Below are 27575 nucleotides of genomic sequence, written 5' to 3' on the forward strand. Positions count from 1 at the left end.
AATGTTATCATGGGGACTTTTATGAAAAGAGATTCTAAAAGAAGGTCAAATTAGCAAATACAAAAGTGAATTTCCCAGTATTTCAGATATGATTCTGCCTTCTCATTTCCTATTTTTGGTTAGATGTGAAAAAGGCTGTCTCCTCAACTATAGATAAGTGTCCTTTCCTTCTTAGCTATTAGTGCCCATGTAAGAACAAAGAAGTATCTTCTCAGGATTCATTTCCTGTTTTAAAAGAGGTTGTGTAATTGCCCTGCTGGACTAGAGTGGGTCTTGGCCTGCCCTCCCCCGAGAATCAGGGCTCTTTTGACTCAAGCCCTCTCTGCTTCTGGAAATAAAACAAATAATTGGACTGGAGTCCACTTATAAAACCTTCCAGGCTCAGGTAGCTAATCAACGCTTAAGAAAAAATACTTGTACTCAAATTGCATTGAGCTTTTCATCTGCTGAGATGAGCCGTATCCACTTATCTACCTAGCTGAAACTAGGCCGGTATTAATTATTAGGAAGTAGAAAGACAGAGTCTCAGCTTTGCACATGCTCTCTCTAGGTCTCCAGCTCTTCACTTTCCTTCGCCCCTCCTGGGGATTCTTCACTGAGGACTCTAGACTGGAATCCTGCTTTGGTGGAAAGTGGTCATTATTAAGCACAGAACTCTTCATTTCTTCTTTTCCATCTTGTTAGCAGTCGAGGGGCTTCACCTATAGTCATTACAGCAATTTCCTCTGTCTAGTTAACTCTGACAATTTGCCAATTTGGGAAAAGTGCAAGAGTCAGACATCAATAATATACAAAATAATTGCCAACTGAAATAAGAGCTCTGAAAGAAACTAGCCATGATATGATAAGTCTAATGTGGGGTGGTAGACACCAAGAATATAGAATTTTTTAAAAATCCCTCCATGCCAGGTACTTTACTGATTCTCACTTAATCCTCATAAATAAAAGTGTAAGATGGGTACAATTATTTCCATTTTCAAGATGAGCAACAGAAACTACCTTCCTAACTTCTCTAGTACTGATAGAAGTGGGATTCGAAGGCTTGTCTCTAAAGATAATGCTTTTAGCCACTTTGCTTTAATGTAAATCCCACAAGGGTGGTTGGAGGCATTTATCCATTTCTTCACTGTGTGTCTCCAGTACCTGGAAGAGTGCCTGGCAAATAGGCTCTAAGTGAATATTTGTTGAGCAAATGAATAAGGAATAAGTTTTCCCAGTACCAGTGTGTTTTTAAAACTATTCCTTTGTGTCTTTAGAGTTTAGAAGACTCTCTTTTTCCTTTTATCCTCAAAAAAATGAGACTTTTATCTGAGTAAACAAGTCCCCTAAATATTTACAGGTTTATTCTTTCTTGTGTGCAGTAAACATTTATTGAGCACCTATTACATACCGAGCACCATACTTGGTCCTGTGTAAAGACATATTGAGGCAGTGAAGTGGAGTCTGGTCTCAGGACCATATCGTGAACAAAGGCAAGGTCATTCTTTGATGACTTATTCTCGAGAAGAATACTTACGGAAATCAATAACATCTTCTTGAGGTAGACATCAAGCTTGGGGATTTGGATTGTTGTCAGTTTAGTAGAATTAAAGAGTAAGTCCTTGGTGTCCTGTTATCCTTGTCAGCAACCTCAAAGCTTGGCTGTCCTGGGCCCTGACTGGCCATCCTGGTGCTAGACCTTTTGATCTTGTGAGGGCCGTAGAAGCAAGTGTCTCACATCACTGACAGGTGGAGTTTGGGGCTTGGACTAAGGTTCTGACTGTATTTTGGCTCCTGAATAAGATGGTTTTTGCAGATTTTAAGGGAAACATTTTTTTTTGTACTTTTTCATTGGTAATACATAGATTTCCTAGAAGACACTGCAATTTCCTGTGTAATCTTGTATAAAAAAGCTTCCTTTTCTAACAGGACAACAGAAGTCACGGAAGCCAGTAGAGTGGAGATGCTTTGACCTTGGCTACTCTTTGGCTTCCTTTCCTGATTTTTCTTTTAATGGAATGGGCAGAAACCTGAGTGAGTAGCATTCTCCTGTAATAACATTTGTAGGAAAATTTCCACTAGGGGGATCAGAGCAGCCACTGTGGTCTCTGCTTATGAATTATAAAGACCAGTGGCAAGTGACACCCAAAATGGTAGGTGAATGCTCTGACCAACTTGAGGGCAATGGGAGTGGAGCTTCACCTCCTTGTTCTCATGGCATTAGCACGTTATTAAGGATGATTTCCTCTTGGGAGCAGAGTACCAGGAATCTGTGAGGCACTCTCCCCATCCCCTTCTGGGTATTTGAATAAGCAATTTTTCACTTGAAAGCCTCGCATCATTGATGGAATTTCGAATCACTCAGAGGTTGTGCCACTTCACTTAGCAAGCTCATACTTCACAGCGGGCATAAATCTAGGGTTTGTATAAGAGTTATAGGTCCACTGTCCTTTGTTGGAGGCCCTTGTATTTCAGAATTTAGAAGGTTTTTGTGTGTGTGTGTGTGTGTGTGTGTGTGTGTGTGAGAATGAGAGAGAGAGAGAGAGAGAGACTGGGGTTTGAACTCAGGACTTTGCACTTGCAAAGTAGGTGCTCTACCACTTGAGTCTGATAGAAGTGCCATTCCCAAATAGTGATCAAAGAAACACTCGGGAACAGCTCAACAAGACAAAAAGAAAAGTTTTACTTCTGCAGGAGGGCACAGCCACAGACCATAGTCTAATGGGAGGAATACACATGGGTGGGAAGTCCACCCACGTTATATGCCTGAGGAGACCTCCTCTGTCCCTCATGATGACTGGTTCACACTTGGTCTCACAGCACTCCATGGCTAGCTATCTTTTGGGATAAGAGCAAGGTTTTCTGACACAGTGACATTTTACAGTTCAATGAGAGAGGGATTACTAATGGTTTATAGCTCTGTGAGAGAATGATTTCTCAAGGACCCGTGCAGATAGGGGACTGGCTGACATTTTGCCTAATGTAGTTAGTGGAGGAGTTGATGTACTCAAAGGAATGATACTTTAGATGGTAAGCAACCAGTCTGAGATTAGCACATCTGGTGATAAACAGCTCTTTGTTTGATTGCAAGAACCTTGTAGGGTCAAGCAGCCATTTTACAAAGCACGTAGGCCAAAATTCGGGGGGTTAGCTGGCATTTACACAATGACAGTTAGACATTAACTCCTTTGACGGAAAAGACCTGACTTTAGTTGATTCTCATAAGTCACGCCTCCAGTCCATTTTTGCTCTGGTTAATTTTTGAAGATGAGTTCCCTAGCCTGAAACCTCTATCCTCCTGATCTCAGCGTCCCAAGTAGCTAGGATTACAGGTTTTAGCCACTAGCGCTGTATGAAGCAATTAGATGTTTTTAGAGTTTAGAAAGATGACATTGGGTTGGTGAAGTGGTTCAAGTGGTAAAACAACTGCCTGGCAAGTACAAACCCCAGTACTGCTAAAACAAAACAAAAAATGATACTATATACTATAATATATAAAACACTCCAGTGGGATTCAGGTGGCACCCCATAATCAACTGCGTTAATATTTCAGGAGCAAAATGAATGGCTAGTCACACTAAGTGGGATAGACTTCATCATTTCAGGAGGGGTTTGCCACAAAATGAGGTGGGGAAAAGTACTTAAGGTTTTCCAAGCTGCTGAGGTTCTGGAATTGTGGATGAGGGGTTGTTAATATGCAAGAACAAAGTGCATTTAGGCTGTCTGGGGTAACCCAGAAACCTCTCAACATGCAATTGACATTTTATCACTGATACTATATTCTCCAAGTACAAGTTAGTCTGGAAGGACTTCCCAGTAATCATGTGTGCTTTATAAATAAGATGTTTAAAAAGTAATTTTGCGTGCTGTGCATTGTGCAATAAAGCCTTGGTTGGTCTAACTGAACCACTGCAAAGTTGGATATATGCCAGGAAGTCCTGCTTAGGTCCTGCCCTTACCCCCTTACTATTTTTTTGTCTGTGTCTTTGTTCACCATCATCCTCCCCCTGGGAGACCTTTTCTTAAGGTTTTCCAGGCCCCAGCTTAAATGATACCTTTTCTGCAACGCCTGCTGTTGATTCGTGTATATTTATAACTTACTTCAACAAGATTGTAAGCCCCTTGAAGGACAGAAACTATATTATGTGTTTGATCTGTGTCCCTTGTCCAAGTGTTTTTTGTAAGATAGTAAGGGGAACTTAGTAAAACATGCATTTGGGGGTCAAGTAAACGTGAGAAATGCTACACAGTTTGTTACCCTCTCAGATTCACAATGCATATCCACCTAGTAATGGCTCTGAGAAATCTTCCTATAAAGAAACCTACTTTAGCCTTGTCAGCCTTGCCTTTCCCATATGAGGCATACAGAACTCCCTTTTCCACTCAGAATATCCTGCCCATCTTGTGTTTCACTGATGTATTTTATATTAATTAGTACCTGGCTTATTAACGGTAATCAAGAAACAATTGTGAATAGACTGGTGAAGCATTCCATCTTATTTATTCTATTTACTTAATGGCCCCTTTTCATAGGAAGTGTCAAGATAAGCATGCACTCATTTAGATAAAAATGAATTCTAGATTAATGAGGTTATGATATTTTATTCCATTTAGCTTTTTGGGTTTCAGGTCGATAGTCTCTAAACCTGATACTATCAGTGACCTTGATCTTTCCACTAGCAGCCCTGTACTAATTGCAGGACCTGAAGAAAGTCATTTCTGGAAGTATTTCCTAAGGAGTAATTGTAATTCACAGAGCTAGGGCTGGGAGGGAAGTGGAGTTTCCAGGGTGAATAGAAGAAGTACAACTTCTGCATTTTGTTGAAGTTCTGTTTTCCAAATCCGGCCCTTAAGTATTTCTTCCCCTATTTGTGGGTGAAGACACAGCAGTAAATGATACACAGGACATGCAGTCTGTCTGCCCTGAGCCCATTTCAGTTTAGAATATGCAGACCTCCCTCCAGATCTTCAGAGGTATCTTCCATGGAGAAATGCACTGCAGGCTCCCTAATTTATAAGTTTGAAGTGGTTGCCTTTGTCTTCATTAAAATTAATTCTTTATAACTGAGTAAATACTTACAATTTGTAAGTATCTATTTTTTTTTCCTTTACAGTGCTGGGGATTGAATTCAGGGCCTCAAGCACACTAGGCAAGTGCTCTACCACTTGAGCTGCTCCTCTGGCCCTCTCTCACCTGCTTTTCTTTCTTTCTTTTTTTTTTTTTTTTTTTTGAGACAGGGTCTTTCTACTCTTTTTGCTTGGGTTGGCCTTAACTTGAGATTCTCCTATTTCTGCCTCGTGAGTCACTTGGGTCCTTAGCCACTATGCCTGGCTTTGTAAGAAATCTCATTGGATCGTCACAGATACCTTTTGAAAATCATGGTTTAGGTATTAATATTAATCACATTTTACAGGTGAATAAACAGAGACTGTAACTTACTCAAAGTCACACTGTCACCATCCCTTGATCCTATAAATTAGACTGGACTGTACGTATGTTCTTGCTGGTCCAAGAAGGAAAGTAGAAAATGCCATTTGGCATCCTTGCCCACCCCACATCACCATCTAATAGAGGAAAATGTGGCATTAATAGGAAATGTCAGCTGTAGTGACTTCAGGCTGTGTCTGTTGAGTAACTTCATTTTCCAGAAGGATGTTGAAGGGCTACTCTGTCCTGTTCCAAGGCCCACCTGGATTTAGTGTTCTTCTTGTCCTTATTTGTGGTGTTTGGGACCTGCATGGGTTTTTGGCTTCAACTCTGCCTAGCTTTTCCCCTCTGTTCTATAATATACTCCCTCCATCACATCACAGATTCTCGTCCCTTTCTTTGCCCCTCTGCTAGTGTAGGTCAGCCTTCTGCTAAGACCTGGCAAGGGTGAGACCTTTAAGGAGTAGAAGTGGAGGATCTGGGACTTAAATTTGGATCTCTGTGGGGCTGCTTTCTCTTTTTCCCTATACCACGCAGTTGCCAGCACAGTGCTGCATAGTGAGCCCAGACATAGAAGGGAGCCAGAAGGCATTTCTCTCTCCCATCCCTGCCTGTCAGCCTGGGAGAGAGACCCTGGTGAGCTTTCCATCAAGGACTTTGAGAAGGAAGGGAATTTATCAGTGAAGAGAGAGGGTTTTGTAGGAAGTAAACCAGTCAGAGAAAACAAGTAAACAAGAGAACTTTGAATCTTGTGTTTCTCTGTTTGCTTCTGCCCCCCAGAGACAGAAGACTCCATGACAGGGACATGTGAGTCCTGAAAGGAAGTGTTTGAAATGAAGTAGTTGTCCTAATCCAGGTTCTTTTATTGTCCTGTCCTATGTCCAACCTGGGAGTGGTTCTAGGCACCGAAGCCTTGCTTATACTGTGAGAGATGGCTGGGGTTAGTGTGGCTAGGCCATTTTTACCATACAGAATTTAGAAGTTATCAGCAACCTACAAATCATGTCCCCCATTTCCTTAATAATGATGCTTATTGATTATAGGCTAAAAGATATCAGCACCTTGTTTGTGTCTCTTCATTCTCAGAGGATATAATTATTCATTTTTTTCACACTTAATTGTGGGCCAAAGGAGAAATGTGATGTAGATACAGTTTTAAGTAGTGATGATTATCATTCTCTTTTACTGACAGGAGAGGTCAAAGAACTTGCCTAATGAATTATTATCTAACAATGTATACAAATCACTCCAAAATTGAGTTGCATAAAACAACAATATCAATCTGATTATATCTCTCATAGTTTCTGTGGATCAGGAATTTAGGAACAGCTTAGCTGGGCTGTTCCAGCTCAGAGTTTCTGATGAGTTTGTGGTCACATGTCTACTGGAGCTAATCAAAGGCTTGGTTGAGATCCGAGGATCCACTTAAGGTGATATATTCACTGTCGGGGAAGCTGGTGCTGGTTGTTGGTGATAGGCCTCTGTTCTTCTGCATGTGGTCCTCTCCAAGACCTGCATCAACATTCTCATGATATGGTACCCAGTTCCCCCAGAGTGAGCCATCCCAAAGCGAAGAGCCAGGTGGAAGCTCTGTCCTTACATAGTATCACTTCTGCCTCAAAAGTCATTAGAAATGACTTAGCAAATGTGGTCCTCATTCAATGGAAAGGACTCTTTTTGTAGAAGAAGAGTGTTTGAGGATTTGTAAAGATATTTAAAAACCAGCATATCTGGTAGAATATAGGGTCACAATTAAACCCAGGTCAGAAAGTTCAGTATACCCTGTGTGAATATGGATAGGTACTACTCATAGGCTGAATGAATTAAATTCCAAATGCTCAAGCCAACTCTCACTTGTCTGGTGGCTACTCTATCTTTTTGTTTACCCAAAAGCTGTGTTCCTTTTTTTACCTGCTAAGAATCTCGAAAAGAAATTGAGATTCCTCACTCTTGCTTTTATAGTTTACTAGTGGATAGTCAAGTTTTCTGGGCAAGAAAGTTAAAACTATTCATTGAAACTGTAAATATGATTATTTGTGACCATCTGTACTTGTTCCCAGTTAGTCTGGAGCATTGAACTTGTAGTCAGTAGTCATGTGGTGCCGTCCATTGTTTTTCTCCCCTTGATGTCTTTCTGTGATGTCTAAACTTCTATGGGAGGAGGGTAGCTTTTTCCCAGTGGAAGTTATATTGCTATAATATTACTGTGTTCTTTGGTTTGGAGTGAATGAAGGGGTAGACTTCTGGAAGACTACACCCTAGGAGAGAAAGAGAGATTGGCCCCTAGCGATGAGATATGGAAATAAATCTAGAGAAGTAGGCTAATGGTGTGACTGGCAATCCGAATTAGGAGAAATTTTTTGAATCTCTGGGCTTAAGACAGAGTGGTTTTCCATCCAGCTGATGAACTAGGAACTAAAGGCATCCCTTATATAAGGTACAGAAATATAATGAGTGGCTCAAAAAGACATGAGATTTTTGAATGGGAAAGTGAAAAGAAGTTTGCATTTTCTATCTGAAAAGATATAAATGGATTTAGGAGGCTGTGTTTATTCCTGTTCTAAGGACAGACTGAGCAGATGAGAAAGAAATGTACTTGATAGGATTTCTAGGACCACAGAAACTTCTAGAAAGGCAACAAAAAAGCTTTTAAACAAGGAAATGGAAACTAATATTTATTGACCACCAAGAGCTTTATTTGTATTACTTATTCCTCACAGAAGTCTGGTCAGGTGGCAGTCATAGCTTCCATATTTCTTAAGATATGTAGCCTAAGGTGGGGATAAAGTCAAGAAGCTAGGCTTGTCTGACTTAAAGCCTGCCCTTTCCATTACCTTACACTACCTGTCAAGGCAAAGTCAATCCAGGATTCCTAAAGAATCTTGGCCAAGGCTTATGCTGGAGGTCAGTTACACTGGGAAGCGGATCATGAGTGAAACTAAGAAGTCTGGAAATGGTCACAACTTAGATTTAGAGGCCTCTGTGTCAGTCCACAGCAGGGGGAGGGAACTCATGACTTTTGCTGCTATTTCTGCAGCCACTGAATCTAGGCTTGGATTTGTACTCTGTAAATACTTCTATTCCTGTGTATTTGAGTGTCCTGTTGTTTTAAGAAAGAACCTTTTGAAAATGATTTTGGCTGAAAAAGAACAGGTTTTATTCTTACTTGGCTTGATTGGACTACAGTGGACTCAGTCTGTGTCTGTGGCCAGATAAGCTGGTGGCAATAGGCAGAGACAGTGGAGTAACAGATAACAGACCACCATGGGGAACCTGGGACATGAAAGTCAGATATTTCTTGTTGCTTCTTTCCCTCCTTCCAAGTTCTCAGGTCCCTCAAAATAGTATACAAAAATAGGTAAGTAATGGAGACTAGACTATGCCTAGGAGTCCTACCCAGTTTTTCTTGGGCTTATCTCACTGCACTGTTGTTTTCCCTGTTTTTTTTTCCAGACGTTCTTCAACACACCTTTACTTCCCTGGGCTATGAAGTACATCCTTTCTTATATCTTCATGTGAGTGAGATAGATCGGGTTCTTCACCAATTTGCCTGTAAGCCCCAGCACCGAGACTACGACAGCTTTGTATGTGTCCTGGTGAGCCGCGGAGGCTCCCAAAGCGTGTTTGGCGTGGATCAGACTCAGTCAGGGTTCTCCTTGGATCAGATCAGAAGGATGTTCACTGGGGATGTGTGCCCTTTCCTTATAGGGAAACCAAAGCTCTTTTTTATTCAGAACTATGTGGTGTCAGAGGGCCATCTGGAAGACAGCAGTCTCTTAGAAGTGGATGGACCAGCGATGCACAATATGGAATCCAGGGTTCAGCAACCTGGGCACTACATGGTTCACAGAGAAGCTGACATCTTCTGGAGCCTGTGTATAGCAGATGTGTCCTTGCTGGAGCGGTCCTCTAGCTTACCCTCTGTATACCTGAAGAGCCTCTCCCAGAAGCTGGAACAAGAAAGGTGAGTCTACTGGGAGGACTATTTGTTTATAGTTCTGGTACCAAGAGGGGGATTATCGCTGTGCTGTGTTTGATGCCCCTTCACAGAAAAAAAGATTTTTTTCTTCCCTGTTATGGCTTTGATACAGACCCAGTACAATTTATGAACACTTTGTGTTAGTCAATTCGTGGTTCAGATATTTTTCTTAAATATGAATAATAAAAAAAAGATATTTTTCTTCAAAATTAAGAAATTACATTGTTTCTAATTATAATAGCAAAAATAGAAAAAAAATAACATCTAGATGCTGAAAGCAGAATGTAAGAAGCAGTTACAATACTACTGACTGGAACCAACCTCTAGCAGCCAAATGGTATACTGCCTTCCAGATATTATCTTTGGGAACCAACACAATCAAATGTGAATACGATGTTTGAGCCCAAATACATCATTACCTACTACTACTTTTTAGCCTGCGTTTAGTTTGCGTGATGGTTGATCGCCTTTTAACATGTCAGTAGTCACATTTATACAACATAACATGATTTTAGTATCTTCAGAGTAGGCCATAGGATGGCTGTGGCTTATTCACTTGACCAGTCTTCAGTCGTCAGATAGCATTTTGCTTTTACATAAAGAACTTACTAAGTGTCTTTGGAGCTCAGAATTTGTGCTTTTCCTTAATCGTTTCCTTGGGGAGAATTCCCAGAAGTAGAACCACTGTGTCAAAAGACGTGTGTGTTTCAGTCCTTAAATGCATCTACTGGATGGTCTTCCAAGCGAGACACACCAGCTTTCTACATGAGTGGCTACATCCCCACATTCTTACTGCCACTGTATGTTCTTTTATTTCCTCATGTTTTGTGAAAGTTTGATAAGTGAAAAATTATATCTGACTGTTCAGATCTGCAAGTCTTTGTTATATATATATATAAGTTCCCTCATATCTGAGGTTTCACTTTATGGGAGTTTCAGTTACACATAGTCAACCATGGTCTGAAAATATGAAATGGAAAATTCCAAAAGTAAATAACTCATAACTTTTAAACAACTTTTATTACATTATATTAAATTATATTAGAGTATATTGTTATAATCATTCTATTTTTATTATTTGTTGTCAGTCTCTTCCCGGGCTTTGCCTTACGTTTTTTAGTTTTTCAGTGCTAAGGATCAAACCACCATGGGGAACCTGGGACATGAAAGTCAGATATATTTCTTGTTGCTTCTTTCCTCATGTATGCTAGGCAAGTGTTCTCCCACCAGCTACGCTCCCAGCCTTTTTTTTTTGGTTTCTTGAGTCAAGGTCTTGCTATATAGTACAGGTTGGCCTTAAACTGGTAATCCTCCTGCTACAGCCTCCCAAAAAATTGGGAATACAGCTGTGTGCCACCACATCTGGCCTTTTTTTCTCCCCAGTGCTGGGAATCAAACCTTTGTGTTTGCTAGGTAACTACTTTATAACTCCATTCATTTATAAATTAAGCTTTATCATAGGTATTTTTTTAGGAAAAATATAGCATATGCAGTATAGGATTCAGTGCTATCTGTGGTTTCAGGCATTCGCTGAGGGTCTTGGAGTGTATCCTCTGTGGATAAGGGGGACTTCCATAAATATTTTTGATGTTTATTGGGAAGAATACTTCTGTAAGATAAACATTGGCATCCTGGTTTTTAGTTAAACTGAATAAAGCTACAATGTACTTCAAGAATAAGATTAATTGGCCTTTTTTCAGTTGCCCCCTCCCCTAATTACAATTTAGAGTGTTTCCAAGCCAACTGTTGAATGCATTTTGTTGTAGTTCTGAGGACAACAGAAGCAAATCTGGTAGCTTTCCCTTCCCAAATCCCCTCAGTGGTAGCTCAGCAGATAGATACTCCATGTGCTCATAGTGTTACTATTACTGGTCTTTTACACCCATCCTACCATTTGCATCGGCCACCCAGGTGGGTTACCATGAGGCTGGTGTATTTCCAGAGTAAAACTCAGCTGTCTATAGAGGAGGTGACAGTAGCCACTGGGCTAAGTGCTGCCAACTGGTTTGAATTATTCACTAAGCAGTTTGTGGAGCATTTAGAAAGGAACAGTTTCAAAGAACTGCCACATCTGTTGGCTCATTTTACTCTAATTACAATCTGTCTTCTCTTTGGTATTTGCCTGACATTAAACTTTGGCTTTCTTATTTCCTCCAGGAAACGCCCACTTGTGGATCTTCATGTTGAACTCATCGACAAAGTGTATGATTGGAACAGCAGAGTTTCGGCTAAGGAGAAGTACTGTCTCAGTCTACAGCACACTCTGAGAAAGACACTCATCCTGTCCTAGACATGAAAATGCAAAGCCAGTCAAGGCAGAAGTGTGAAACCCTATATAAAAAACAAAGCTAAAATAAAAAGGACTAAGTCTTGGCTCACCTGGTAGAGTACTTTCCTAGCAAGCTAGAGGTCTTTAGTTCAATCTCCAGTACTGCCAAAAGGAGGGAGGAAGAGGCAGAGGAGAGAAAGAGGGTAAGCAGAGGAGTGTACAGCAGAGGGAGAGGACAGGGAGGAAGAAAGTAAGGAGAGGGTAAGAGGTGGAGGGGAGAGCAGAGGGAGGAGAGGAGAGGAAAGGAAAGGGTGAGGATAGGGAGAAGAGAAGGAGGAGGAGAGGGAAGGAAAGGAGAGGAGGGAAGAGGAGAGAAGATTCTTTAAAAAGAACACACTTTGCTAGTGCAAACAAAAACCACTTTGCTTGTGCTGTGGTAGAGCTTCTGTCTAAACAAGTGCAAGGCACAAAGTTCAAACCCCGGAACTACCAAAAACAACAACAACAAAAAAACCACACAACCCCTTAAAGTTATTTATTATTTATTTATTTTCATATTTTGGAAGCTGGTTTTAACTGGTGCATATGTTTGCACACACTTTGCCATGAGACTGAAAGGAGAGGAAGACATAGTTTTGACACACTGTAAGCTTCAAAAGTAATTTTTGTGGGCTGGTGGAGTGGCTCAAGTAGTAAAAAAAAGCAATTTTGTTCTTGTTGTTTAATGAGTGGACGATTAACATTTAGTATTTGCTGGGTCTCATGTACCAGATCCTGTGTTAGTTATTAGAAAGGGAAACTAAGAGCTGTGTTTAAAAACAAAAACAAAAGCCATTTTTTATTAGTTTATGGTGGTTGCACAGGGTTTTTGTTGTGACATTTTCATTTATGCATATAATGTACCCCAGTTTGGTACTGAGAACATTCTTAATGACTGGGCAGTTCTGGTAGCCTTCTGCAGGTGACAAGCATTTTCTGTGTATTCTGGTTCTTATCATTACCATAATAGTACATTGCTCTTACTTTTGAGGTAGGATCACCACTGCTCTTAAATCATTATATCACAGTTGCTCTTGCTTTTTGGGGTATAGTTTGCTTCAAAATACTATGTATAGCATCTTTTAAAAAATTAGTGTAAATTAATGGTACAGAGAAGTTTCACTGTGATATTTACATATATGCATATTATGTACTTTGATCAAAATCAGCCCTTCTAATTATTCTTTCTTATCCCCCCCATCCTTCTGCCCTTTTAAAACAGTTTTAGTGGGTCTAGATTTCATGATATCTTCTTTGCTTCATCCAAAAAGTTCAAATAAATTCAAAAAGTTCAAATAAATAAGAAGCACAGTATTTATATTGCTTTTTAGTTTTATGTATTTTTTAATATGTTACTAAAATAACATAAGTAAAACTTTACAAGTTTAACAAATTAAGTTTTAATATGTAAATATTGGTAATAAATTGAATCAGTTACTTATTCACTCAACTGTACAGTAAAATTATTGCTTTTAAGTTGTCTTTATATTCCTGTTCCTTATCAGGTTTACATATCAAATTCTATTAGGTTATTTCATGCCATGATAGTCTATGATTCAGGGTTTGATACATGAGACTTACCTGTGCTTTTTAAAAGGTTAGTTCTGTGAGTTCATTATCTAATTGGATGGGAGTTTTTATACTTAAAGTGCTTACATATAACACTTATTAAAAAATTAGATTATAAAGTTATTAGATCTATCCAGTGCTTCAAGAGCTATGGGTTTTTGACATTGTAACCTTTACTCATAAGATTTCTTTTTATATTTTGTGAGTTTTACCTCAATATTCCTTTTTCCAAGATAAAATTTTTTGTGCATTTGAAAATTTTAGTATGATGTTATAAAAAACATTTATATATATAATACTTGTGTAATATATTATTATACTTAAATATAAAATAAAAATGTTAAAAAAGTTCTCATGTCTTTAATATATGTTTTTTTAAACATTGAATTATTTACTTTCCAAAAATTCACTCATTCATTTAACAAACATTTACTAAGTGCCTAACTATGTGCCAGGTACTGGAGATAAATCAGAGAACAAACTGTACAAGAATCCAGCCAAGTACCTGTCCTCAATGGAGCTCACAATCTTGTGGGGGCTGGAGGATGGGCTATAAATGATACCAAAAATGAGTGCATAGAATATTTGGCGTATTACATTTTGATATGGACCAGTGAGGTGAGTAAAGGAGGTGAGTAAGTGGGAGAAGGGTAAGTTGTACAGATGGTCAGGAAAGGTCTAAGGTAGTGGCATTTGGAAAAAGGCTTTTCAAAAGTGACTATTATATACCTAGAAGTGACACATTTCTCCATCAAATCTGTCATACCCTTTTAAACAGCTTTGGTGATTCTGTAATACATTTCTTCATCACAAATATAATCTATAATGTAGTGATTTTGTAGACTTTAAAAAGTCCATGCCTAATACCACTCTTGGGGATATACCCAAAAGACTGTGACACAGGTTACTCCAGAGGCATCTGCACATCCATGTTTATTGCGGCACTATTCACAATAGCCAAGTTATGGAAACAGCCAAGATGCCCCAGCACAGACGAATGGATTACGAAAATGTGGTATCTATACACAATGGAATTTTATGCAGCCATGAAGAAGAACGAAATGTTATCATTCGCTGGTAAATGGATGGAATTGGAGAACATCATTCTGAGTGAGGTTAGCCTGGCCCAAAAGACCAAAAATCGTATGTTCTCCCTCATATGTGGACATTAGATCAAGGACAAACACAACAAGGGGATTGGACTTTGAGCACATGATAAAGCAAGAGCACACAAGGGAGGGGTGAGGATAGGTAAGACACCTAAAAAATTAGCTAGCATTTGTTGCCCTTAACGCAGAGAAACAAAAGCAGGTATCTTAAAAGCAACTGAGGCCAATAGAAGAAGGGGACCAGGAACTAGAGAAAAGGTGAGATCAAAAAGAATTAACCAAGAAGGTAACACCCACGCACAGGAAATTAATGTGAGTCAACTCCCTGTATAGCTATCCTTATCTCAACCAGCAAAAACCCTTGTTCCTTCCTATTATTGCTTATACTCTCTCTTCAACAAAATTAGAGATAAGGGCAAAATAGTTTTGGCTGGGTATCATGGGAGTGGGGGGGAGAGGGAGGGAGCAGGGTGGGTGGTAAGGGAGGGGTAGAAGCAGGGGGGAGAAATGACCCAAGCGTTGTATGCACATATAAATAATAAAACAATAAAAAAAAGTCCACGCCTAGAGGTGTGGTCCATCACTACTACAAGTCTCAATGCTCTCCCCCTTCACAACTGCTCCCAGATATAAATAAATCTCTTCATTTTGTGCATCCATTATTAATCTTTATATTTTATGTCATTCATTGCAAGAATGATGAACTTTGCAAAGAGAGTATCAGGAGTGTGGCTGTAGTGATAGAGAGCCTACCTAGCAAGCAGGAGGCTTGAGTTCAAATCCCAGTACTTCCAAAAAAAAGAACATCACTAACTGTTTCTGCAGGGGTCAGGTTTATACACTGATTCAGTGTAATCACTCTAATCCTTGATTCTCAAGTACTGGGGACAGAGCCCCTTACCTTAAGATCCATAATGAGCATGTGACATGCAGAAAAATGGCACCAGTCTCTATTCACACTGCACTTTCTAGCTCAGGGTTACTTAAGTTGTTTACGGGCTTCATATACTCCCTTGGCCAAAAGGAATTTTGATAGATGTTACCAATAAGGCATTGCCTACTTAGTCATGTTTTTAATATATGTAAATACAACTAATGTGTTTGTTTTGAACATAAATGACATAATATTATAATTCTGCTTTCTCTTTATTTTTATCCATGTGGTCATGTCTATATGTCTTGTTTGTTTGAGATAGGGTCTCACTATGTAGCCCAGGCTGACCTTGAACATGCAATCTTCCTGCTTCAGCCTCCTGAGTGGTGTACAGGCATATACCGCCACACCCAGCTCTATATATCTTTATCTGACATTAAAGTCATTCATATTTTTTTCAATTTAAACAGTGGTATAGAAGTCATCATTTCCTCTTTATTTGGTAGGTTCTTCTGGCCTCATGTCTAGAGTTCTTAATCCTTTTTGTAGCCCCTTTACTAGGTTAGGTTGGTTTCTTCCAAGACAGGGTATTATTTCGACTATCTTGCATCTTTAGTCTCTCTCTGTTTGAACTTTTAATGTAGAAACATTTTTGCCTCCCCATCAAATAAATTTCCTCTCTTTCAGGCAACTATACTATGGAACCTTCAGACTAGTCTCTACTCTTTCCACTTTCTCCTTTCCCATTAACTTCAAAATTCCCTGCCATCTGCATTTCACCTTAACCATTCTACCGTCTTCAAGATACAAGAGTGATGCTGACCTTAGTTACCAAACCAGTGGTCCTTGGGTTCTATGGGGTCATCATCCCCTTCCTCCTTCCCTGGGTGTCTACTACAGAAGCTTTACCAATGACTTTCTAGGTGTCTTTTTGTCTTTTAAACACATGCTGATGATCCCACTTACATGAGGAACCTAAAGTAGTTAGGTTAATAGAGACAGAAAATAGAATGGTAGGGGGTGGGGGGAAGAGATGGTGAAATTCTTTAATGAGTTTCAATACGATGAAAAGAATTCTGGAGTTGGTTAAGCAACAATAGGAATGTACCTAACACATCTGAACTTTACACTAAAAATGGCTAAGATGGTAAATTTTATGTTACGTGTATTTTTATTAACATAAACAAAAGGGTTTGTTATGATATTTACATACTTGCATATAATGTACTTTGAGCAAACTCATACCCTCTATTACAGTTTTTTAAAGTATTTAAACAGTTAATAAAACAGTTTTTAGTGGGCTTCATTATTCTCTTTTCACATTTGAATATACAATGTACAGCAAACATACTCACTTTCCATCACCCTCTCTTTTCCCCCTCCCTCCTCTTGGTTGTTCCCCCCACCAACAGTCCTCCTTTTACAATCATAATATTATTAGTTTAGTCCTAGATTCTGCATATGAGTGAAAACATGTAGTGTTGACCTCACTTATCTTGCTCAACATGATGATTTCCAGTTCCATCCCAATTTCTTGCAAGTGACATATTTTCATTTATTTAATTTAATTTATTTATTTTTGGTATTACTGGGGTTTGGACTCGGCCTAATACTCACTAGGCAGGTGCTGTGCCACTTGAGCCACTCCACCAGCTCATTCTTCTTTATTGCTGAATATACTTATATGCACCTAATTTTCTTTATCCATTCATTGGTTGTTGGGCACCTGGTCTGATTCCAAAGTTTGGCCATTGTGAATAGTGCTTCATTAAACATGGGGTGCAGGTATCTTCATCGTATTTTGACCTACATTCGACTTTAGATATATTTTCAGTGGTGGTATAGCTGTGTCATATGGTAGATCTACTTCTTATTTTTTTTGAGGACCCTCCATACTGTCTTCCTCAGCGGCTCACTAATTTACATTCCCACCAATAGTGTATAAGGGTTCCTTTTCCACACGCATTCTTTGGGGCATTTGTTGCTTGTTTTCTTGATGATAACCATTCTGACTGGTAAGATGTAAAATGAATCTCTGTGTCATTTTGATTTGCATCTCCTGAGTTTTAAACATGGATATTCCCCAGGACCACACCTTTTTCTCTTTTTATATTTTCTCTTATCAAACTTTGTGGCTTCAATTACTACTCCTATGCCAGCGACTCTAAGATGGACATTTCTAATCTAGACCTAGACTCTTTTCTTCAAGTTTAAATCTTTTTCTTTCTTTCTTTCTTTCTTTTTGCAGTACTGGAGTTTGAATTCAGGGCCTCACACTTTCAGGCAGGTGCTGTACCATTCAAGCCCTTTTTGCTTTGGTTATTTTTGAGGGAGGGTCTGCCCATTAATGCCTGGACCAGCTGAACTGCTATCCTCTTATTTACATTTCCCCCCTAGCTAGGATGACAGGCATGTGCCACCATGCCCAGTTTACATTGGTTGAGGTAAGAGTCTCTCTTTTTGCCTGGGCTAGACTCGAACCATGATCCTCTTTATCCTTGCCTCCCAAAAAGCAAAATTATAGATTTGAGCCACTGTGCGCAGTTCAAGTTTTAATTTTACCTAGAAATTTCCTGTCAGATTTTCCCATTTGATTGTCTTTCTGGCACCTTAAACTCAATAAACTCCCAACATTAAAAAGCCTCATTCCAAATCTCCTGCCTTTGTCTCCAATTTCAGCTAATGCTACTACCCGAACATCATTTTCACCCTAGGCCACCTTCTTCTATGTGTCCATATCCAATTAGTTTCTAAATCAGGTGGGTTCCGTGTTTCTTGTCTTCTCTCTACCCATGTTCTTCTGCTTTTGTTACCTCTATCTTGAGCTATGACAATAGCCTTGTTACTAGTCTTGCTCCAGCCTCTCAACCATACATTTTAAACATTGCAACCTGAAGAATCTCTAAGACACAGCCTTCATACTCTTTCTTAGAAGCCATCAAGATTCTCCAGTACGTATGCAACAAAGTTGCAGCTCAGTCAAATACTCAAAGCCTTTGTCTTTCTAGTTTACATATTGGTTTTTAGCTTCTTCAAGATTTTCCTCCAAACACAGTTTGCTCAGCCAAATTGGACAGTTCATAGCTTCTGATTCTGGGTCTTTGGTCTTAGTCATTGCATCTTTCTGGAATATCCTGAACCTCACCCTTTCATCTTATCCCATGTGTCCACACCTCCAAAAATATAATAATCCTACAAAAGCCTGCTTCGAAGATTTCCTCCTTCCATCCTCCATGAAGCCAGTTTTCCCTTCAATTGCAATTATTGTCTTCTTTCTACTTTGTATCTCATGCTGTAAAGTTCTGTTTTGCACTCCTGGGGATTGAATCCAGGTTCTTGTGCATGGCAGGCACATACTCTGTCACTGAATGACACCGTTTGCCCCTCATGGTGTGATTCTCAATGAGCGTGGTAGAGTTGAATGCACTTTTATCTTCATTTCTTCTGCAGGCACTTAGCCTGATGCAAAATCTGGCACCCAGCAACTACTCCATGAGTAGATATTGAATGGATTAATGATTGAATGAAACAAGAACTTTAACTTGTATAAAATATTGAATATATACAAAATTTTATAAAATATATATATCTTGCTTTAGCAAGAAGTGTACTGAACATAATTTAAATTATTAATGATAGAGTGTCTATATTGTAAAGTATAAATACTTTGTGGCATGGGATAGTGGCATATTCTAGGTCTCCCTTTCTTTTTCTAATACAATCCATATACTATAGCATTCATTCTTTTTTTTTTTTTTTTTTTTTTGGTGGGACTGGGGTTGAAGCCAGGGCTTTGAGCTTGCAAAGCAGGCACTCTACCATTTAAGCTACACCTCCAGTCTATTTTGCTCTGTTTATTTTAGAGATGGGGACCTGGAACTATTTGCCAGGCTGACCTCGAACCACAATCCTCCTATCAGCCTCCCAAGTAGCTAGGATTACATGCATGAGTCACGGGGGCATCCACTCTTTTAAAGTGTACAATTCAGTGGTTTTTAGTACATCCAGAGAAGTAGGCAATCATCACCACTATCTAATTTCAGAGAATTTCCATTTACCAAAAGAGAAAATCATGCCAATTAGCTGTCACTCTGTACTCCTCTCCTTCCCTCAATCTCTGACAACAAGTAATCAATCCCTGGATTTGCCTATTTCTGTCTCTATGGAGTTGCCTATTTGGGATATTTTATATGAATGTAAAGCATGGCCTTTTGTGTCTACCTCTTTCACGTAGCAAAGTTTTCAAGGTTCAGCTATGATGTATAATATATTAAATACCTTATTCCTTTTTGTGGCTGAATAATGTTCTATTTTATTGATGTGCCATACTTTATCAATTGATGTAAATTTGGACTGTTTCGCTTTTTGGCTATGTTGCTGCTATGAATATTCATGTGAGTGTTTTCAATTCTGTTGGGCATACACTTAGAAGTGGGATTGTTGGGTCATAAGGTCATACAGTAATTTTTATGTTCGGCTTTTTTTGGGGGAGTGAGGTTTGAACTCAGGGCCTCATGCTTGCTAGGTAGATTCTCTACTAACTTGAGCCATGTCCCAGCCCCAGGTTTTTGAGAAACTGCCAAACCATTTTTCCAAAGTGGCAGCACCATTTTTCATTCCCACCAGCAGTGTGTGAGAACTCCAGATTTCGCATATCCTTGCCAACACTTGTTATTCCTTGCCTTTAAAAAATTATAAACACTCTGTTGGGTGTGAAGAGATATCTCACTGTGCTTTTGATTTGCACTTCCATGACTACTGATGTGAAGCAAACACCTTTTCAGGGGGTTATTAGTATTGGTACATATTTCTTAGAGAAGTAGCTATTCAAATCCTTCCTCATTTTAAACTTGGGTGATTTGCTGGGGGCGTGTCTCAAATGGTAGAATGGTAGAGTGCCTGCCAAGTAAATGGAAGCCCTAAGTTCAAACCCCAGTATTACAGGAAAAAAAAAAGCCAACCAAACCAAAACCCAAACAACAAAAACCCAAGTGATTTGTGTTTTTATTGTTGAGTTGTAGTATTCCTTTTATATTTTGGATACTTACCTTTTATCAGAAATAAGATTTACAAACATTTTTTCCTATTCTGTACATTTTTATTTTCTCTCCCTGGAGAGTGTCCTTTTTAGGATAAAGGTTTAAGTAAAATTTTGACTAGGGATGTAGCACAGTGGTAGAATACTTACCTAGCACAACGCCCTGGGTTCAATCCCTAGCATCAAGAAATTTTTTAAAGCTTAAAATTTTGATCAACTATTACTTTCTTGCTTATGCTTTTGGTGTCACATCTAAAAAACATTTCCTAATGTAAGGTAATGAAATGTCATACCTATGTTTTCTTCTAAGTGTTTTATGATTTCACCTCTTTGACACTTTTTTTTTCCTAAATGTGGTGTGAGTTGTTTTTATTTTTGAGGAAGAACTTGGGACTATTTCTGTTTGAAAAAAAAAAAAAAGAGGCTTGCTATAATGTCCTAAAGTGAATTTGTCCTCAGAACCACTAAAAAAAAGGTGAAGTCATAATTGGAATTATAAATGCATTTTACAGCAGCTGGAAAAGTGTTGTGATTTGATTGAAATAAAGCTAAAGTGTTATCCTATGACAAGAACTGTCTCTGTCAATGTTTACAGAAAGGGAGTTCAATCTCAAATTGATCACTATCAAAATCCTAAGGTCCCTTTTTACATAATTGGCAAACTGATCCTAAAGTGTATATGAAAATGTAAGGAAATGTGAACACATATAGCCTAAACAATTTTGAAAAAAACAAATTTAGAAAAATCACACTTCTCAACTTCAAAACTTACTATAAAGTTACAATAATCACATCACTGGGTACTGAGCATGAGGATAGGCACATAGATAAAAGGGATAGAACTGAGAACAGAAATAAACCAACATTTATAGCCAGACAATTTGATAAGCATGAAGATAATTCAGTGAGGAAAAAATAGTCCTTTAATAAGTGGTGCTAAGGAATTAGGTGAATACTCACATGTGTAAGAATAAGAAATCCATTCCAGCAAGTAGTAAACACATGAAATTTGAGTAAACTTAAAAGGACAGCCAAGAAATCTTCCAACAGTTTATTAGAGAGAATGAAGACATTTTAAAAAAAAAAGTCCACTGTCATAAATTGAGGTTTTTCAGCCAGAATATATAAGCTGAATCAAAAAAGAGAAAAAAAATTCAATAGTGTATTAACATTTTTTTCCACTCATTTGCCATACTGGCAGTGCAAATACAAATCTAAATCTTTCTAAAATGTAGAGTCTCAAGCAACAATGTACAGCTTTCTCAGTCTTCAATGCTAAGACATGTAAAAGCTTAAAGGCCAAACAATACCAAATGTATAGCCTTCAAAAACCATCTAAGGGCACTCGCTGTTTTAGATAACATACATCTGGAACACTGGTGAGTGATAAAATAACATGTATGACAGGGACTATAAAAGGGAAAACTTTGGCAGTAGCCAGCTTGCATGTTGCTGGTTTACTCTGTTAATTAAACTGACACTCTTTCTCTGTCTACATCCTGGAGAGTTCAAAGTCAACTGTGTTCACTCATCAATTCTAAAACCTGGTAATCTTCTACTCTTATCTCTTTCTGACCACCAAAGAAGTAAATCTGTCAGCCAAGACATACAGCCTTGGAGATGTGGCACCGACACCTGGAGAACCAAGATCAGTAGCCACTTTCAACATGTGTTTAATGATGTAGTCAAGCTGAGTCCCTGAACTCCCCTTTAGAAACGGGGTATTTTCTCTCAGAAGTGAGATGACAGAGTTTTGAGAGGTTGGCTCTCTCTGCCCTCCTCTTTAATGAATAAAAAACCTTATTTCCTTTTCTTCAAAAACTCTGCTCTTGCTATTTGTAAATTGTAAATTGGCATTGAGGCCAGGGGACTGGCTTTCTGGTAACATGGGAGGTATTGTTTTTGAAAAATAAATTTTAATGGAACAATTCTGAAGGTAACAACAGAGGAATGGCAGGTTTTTAAAGGTTAAGCCAGTTTGTTTCAGCTACTATTGAGTCAATGTTCTACAATCTTAAAATTTAGTTATCTTTCTCTTAACTGAGGGTTTCCTATCATGTCAGTAACTGTGTTATGAAATAATGGAGGCTTAGGTGAAATGTTCTTATTTCTCATAACTGCTTTGTCAATTGTCTACTACCTCAACAACTCCATGGACATCGGGGTAATGTTCATGCATAAGGATATTGTTTTAGCTGGCTTCAATTTGACCATACAATAGTATATTATCAACTGTTAGTGAAACTTAAAAAAAAAAAACAGGTTGAAAAATGGGTTAAAGCAGGCAAATACAGCATCTGCCTCTAGAACTATTAACTCAGGAATTTTCTCAATTATGAAATTTTACAGAAATGTTTTCTTTCTCAAAGTTCAGGTGATGACAATATTCCTTACTCCTGTAATTTTTCATCGTCATCATCTTGTGACTTATCATCTGCTTCATCTACTTCTGGGTCTACATCCTCATCACACCATGCTGGTCATCTCAGAAAAATGATCAAAATTAGACAAGGTTTCATCAGACTCATCTTCCCAGTCTTTCCAATTACTCAAGTCCACACTGAGTCAATGACACTTTGCTCTTTCCTTTGTTAATCTAGCCTGAGACTGACCAGATTTTTCTTTTTGTAAACAATGTAAAATTGATTTATTGGTCCTTTTATGCTTGGAATAATTTGGATCAATATGGTAAAGATCAATCTCATTTAAATGTTTCAAATCACTTCCTGCAAGACAAATGAAAACAAATTTGGATTTTTCAAAATCCATGTTAACATGTTTACGGTTTTCAACACAAAGATCTATGAAGAGATAGTGTAGCAGAGAGGAGGACCAAAAGAGAAACAGTCTCTGTTCTGATAATGAGGTGGGGGAAGGGATGGCAAAGAAGAGAGATAAAATTTAAAAAATTGAAACATGAAGGAGGTCACATAGCACTGGGGGAATAAAATAGCCAATGAAGTCACACGCAGCCATATGTGGGTTGAGCTTCAATTTTTGCTTCTGTAATCTGCTTGCAAGGATATGTAAGGGGAGACCTCTTTGTTCTCAGAGCTCAGCCTTTGAACACGAGTCCACTGAGTCTGTGCTGGCACAATAAAATGTTGCTGCCTTCTAAACTGCCTCTGTCTCCTATCTCAGTTTGAGATTCCCACAACATTTCTTGGGGGATTGTCTAGTATTGTGGAGATGGTGATTTGTCACCTCCCTTGTTGCTGGGGTGCATCCCTCAGACTGCCAGGAGAATATCCCTCCAGGCACCAACCGACAGCTTGATCTGGAAGAGGGACTCATCAGGCGAGTCAGGGTGAAGGCCTTGGATGCACAATGGAACCCAGTGAGGTACAGGAACCAACGAGGGGAGGGAAGCACTGCTCATCAGACTGCAGGCCTGCCTCAGGAGGCAGAAAGGGAGACTGGTCACCTCCCAGAAACTGCTAGTAACCGCCTTTTGTGGCGAAGCTGTGTCTCTTAGGTCCAGGGAGCAGGGCGGAAATACTGTGCTATGTGACAGTGTGTGAGACACCCCCAAGAGTTAGGGGGGTTGAGCTTTTCCCAGGAAATAGCCACAACCGAGGTTAAGGGATGGATAACAAAAATTCAGTTCTAAAGAGGGAGACTCACAAGGGAACAGATGCATCACCCACCATTCCACTGGATAGCCCTCTGGGTATAATTTAAAAGTTTTTTCTCTTTTTTTTTTCAGAGTGCACTCTAGTTTTGTGTGTGTATATATGTCAATTTGTTTAAAGAACTGGGCAAAATTTAATTTGCTCCTGGAATTCCAAGTTCATCTTATACATGCTTAAGTTGACATTTTTTTCTGGCACACTTAATTTATAAAACTTTTATATGTGTGTGTTTATGTGTGTAGGTGTAAGCATCTTCAAAATTGTTCTTAAACTGCTGTTATAAGATTAATGTGATATTCAAGGTGACAAAAAACCCAGGGTGTTTGTTTTAAAGATCTCTGTTACGAACTGCTTAAGCTTTTTACATATAAATATGTAATCATCTTGAGGATGGTTACTATTAAATAAATGTAAAAAAATTATTACTCTGTTCTACTGCTACTTTTAAGAAAACAGGCTTTCAAATTTATTTCAATCAGGTCTCACTAGGGTGCAGGCATTCAGGGTTTAACACTCTGGCTTAGACCAGAGGAGAAAAAAAAAAAAAGAAAAAAAGGGGGACCACAGACTGCAACAGGAATCTTAAAATTTAGGTAGTTAAAATTACCTTAACCTGTTTCATTCTGTAATAAATAAAATCTGGGATTTAATTCTCTTTTATAATGCATGGGTCTATTAACAAATGGGCTTTCTATAAATTGTTTTTATATAAAACATAATTTTAAGATTACTTTCTGTTTTCTTTTTCCATACAAATATAAGGTTCTAAATTAAAAGGTTTTATGAGTTATTTTCAACAAGTAACAACAAGTAACATATATATATGGTATTAAGGATTTGGTCTTTAAAAATAAAAGGTCAAAAATACTTAAAAAAAAAAAAGGGATAAAGGCAAGCTCCCCTGGAGAAAATAAGCTGTCATAAAGATACAGAGTAAATTGTCATAAAAAGATGGAACTTATAAATGCGTATGTAAGGATTGGGTTGACTAAAATCCAGTTACATTAAAGGTTTTGTAAGGTCAAAATTTAATGTACTAATATTAAACTAAAACTTGATTCTCTAAGCTCATAACAAAAAGACAATCTTAAAAATATTGTTCTTAACAACATTTACAAAAACTGTCTTAAAAATGTTTTTTGTTTTGTCAAGATAACTGTCAGAAATTTTTGGTGCTATAGGTTTAATCCGGAAATTTATCAAAACAAGTTTATTAAAACACAGAGAAGCAGGAGACAGCTGAGCACAGGGAGTACTGCTGTACTGATATGAAGATTGAGACAGATTTACTTATGTAAAGCAAAGAGAAAAGAAAATCTCAAAAAGGAGCACTACACTGGAGGTAAAGACCTCCAGTCTTTATTGGAGTCGACAGAGTGGAGATGTTAGTCCTACTCCTTCCATGTGGCAGGTGGAGGGAATTTTTGGCCTGGGATGGCCAGATTGGACCTGTTATTTTAGGGGGGCTCCACTGACTACAGATTGATGGGATCCTGCTGTATGTTCTGAGCCATTTGTTAATGTCAACAATCTGGGATATGATCCCTTATCAACATCTGAGCCATGACTCTTGGCCATTAGGTTTCCTAACTCCACACTTAGTCCCCATAAATATTTACCTGTGTTCTCTGGTGATTTTTGTCAGGGTTTTAACTACTAAGGTAACTTGAGTCATGTTCATTTAAGAGTTGGTTTATGTTGGGGTTAACAATGAGGACAGCCATGTCAGGACCAAACTCCTTACCCCCTTGCAGATGGCTTACTAGAAACTCCCTATCCAACCCCAAAGACTGACAAAGGAACAACTGTAACCTTTATCTCCCCAGATGGATGCCAAGGACAGTTGAGCAGACAGTGACCTAACTACAACTTATCTTTCTTGGTTGCCCAGCAACAGTATCCCTTAGTGACCTTCCTGGTATTTTTCCACTAGCTCCCTATATCTAGCCCAAGCCTGTGTGTGGCAGTAGGCGCTAGCTCTCTTGCTGGGGTCCCCCTCCACAGGACTCCTGCCTGAACAATAAACCCTGTGCTGGTGTTTGAGCTGTCTGCCTTTTCTATTCCTCTTATTTTCTAACAGTTCATATAAATTTTCTAGATGACCTTATGGTTAAACAACTGTTCTCTTGGTTGATTCTAATACAGTCGGTATCCTATATGTGTCTGTGACTGGGCTATTTGGGTTTACTAAAACTGTTCTTCCTCCCTACAACTGATACAAATCTAAGGTTTTACTTCAAGAACAACAACTAAACTAATATGTACCTATAACCTCTATAGAGCTATGATACTATTACTGGTTCCTTATACTAAATATATTTATGTTTCTCAAGTATATTAAGCCTTCTAAAATACAACATTTAGATAAACACAGTAACAAAAAGTTAGTAGTTCTGTTAGTTGCCAAATTGTCCATCAAAATTTTAACCATTGACTCTTTTTAAGTTTTTGTCATTATATTTCTGATCCTTCTGGGGCATTTACAATCAAGTCCATAAAAAAAAAAGACTCTAATAAGTGCTTATGTGTCAACCAGATTAACTTTATAGATGATAGGAACTGCCCCTTGCCACCATCCTGTGGCCTGAGCTGCAGCTGGTTTCACCCCTTACAGTACAAAGCCCCCTGTTCTTTATCTCCTGCCACCTTCCTTTGCTCACCCCTAGAGCTTGCTTCAGCAGCTGGTCTCATCCCTTGCAGAACAAAGCCCCACTGTCCCTTATCTCCTGCCACCTCTTTGTCCGTCCCTAGCCCTTGCTTTCTCCCAAATGCTACTTAAGGCCAGACCGGTCGAGAAAAGCTGCTGCGCCATTTTTCTTCTTGGCCAGCCAGCCTGCTTATTAAACTTTGGACATGAGAAACCTCTTGTGAGCCTCCTTTGTGTGTGGTGTGTGGCATTTTCCTAACAATAGACATCTGCTTTATTTGGATTTTGTTTTGAATTATCCTTGTCTAAAAGCCCATTGCCTAAGGACCACTCCTTCTAAGCCTCTTTGTTGCTTAAATTTGGCCAAAATAGTCTAATTGGCACTGACTCCCACCTGAGCTGCTCACTATCCTCCAATCCCCAACATGGGCCCCCAAAACAAACAAACAAACAAACAAACAAAATCCAGGAAAGAGCAAATTCTCATGATGAAAAAAGAAAATGACCAATTAAGAAAGATCTTCAGTCTATGGCCATACCACTCTAAATGTGCCCAGTCTCATCTGGTCTCAGAAACTAAGCAGGGTTGGCCTGATTAGTACTTGGATGGGAGACAAATCTTCAAAAGAGACTGCTTAGAGACAAACAGTTTGGAGACAAGAGGGGAATGCTGTCAAAGTTCAAATGGGGTCACTCATGCCAGACCTCTCAAAAATAACCGAGGCCGAGAGGATTGAGGAAGTGGTTCTTATACGCGTGTGGGCACCTGGCATTAAAGCCCTTCCAGACACAAACTCATATTTTTAGACAGGGTCTTCTACTTAAAGACAAATGACTATTTTTACTGGCTCTAAATATGTCCTTTGATACTTAAAGACAGTAGTTTTAACTTCTTTAAACAATAAGTTTTCTTAGACATATATACTGATACTATGCTGTTGCCATGGTAATTCTAATCAGTTTAAAAAATATATAGTCTGGGTAAAAAAATAAAATGTCCAACCATTAAAAC

The 27575-nt window shown here is 38.7% G+C and overlaps 1 protein-coding gene across 7 annotated transcripts in view; it reads left to right on the forward strand.

Moving 5' to 3' along the window:
* Cflar (CASP8 and FADD like apoptosis regulator) overlaps window positions 1-13614 on the forward strand; it is a 47026-nt gene extending 33412 nt beyond the window's left edge. For 6 of the 7 annotated variants that reach the window (XM_074071390.1, XM_074071386.1, XM_074071389.1 and 3 more), the window contains 2 exons: window positions 8861-9371; window positions 11544-13614. In XM_074071390.1, the coding sequence (XP_073927491.1) occupies window positions 8861-9371; window positions 11544-11676 (644 nt within the window). In that variant the 3' untranslated portion in view covers window positions 11677-13614. The remainder of the gene's footprint in view (window positions 1-8860; window positions 9372-11543) is intronic. The other variant, XM_074071391.1, reaches the window with a different exon arrangement.
* Window positions 13615-27575: the final 13961 nt, after the last annotated feature.

This window comes from Castor canadensis, chromosome 4 (assembly GCF_047511655.1).
Source record: "Castor canadensis chromosome 4, mCasCan1.hap1v2, whole genome shotgun sequence".
Taxonomy (NCBI): Eukaryota; Metazoa; Chordata; class Mammalia; order Rodentia; family Castoridae; genus Castor; species Castor canadensis.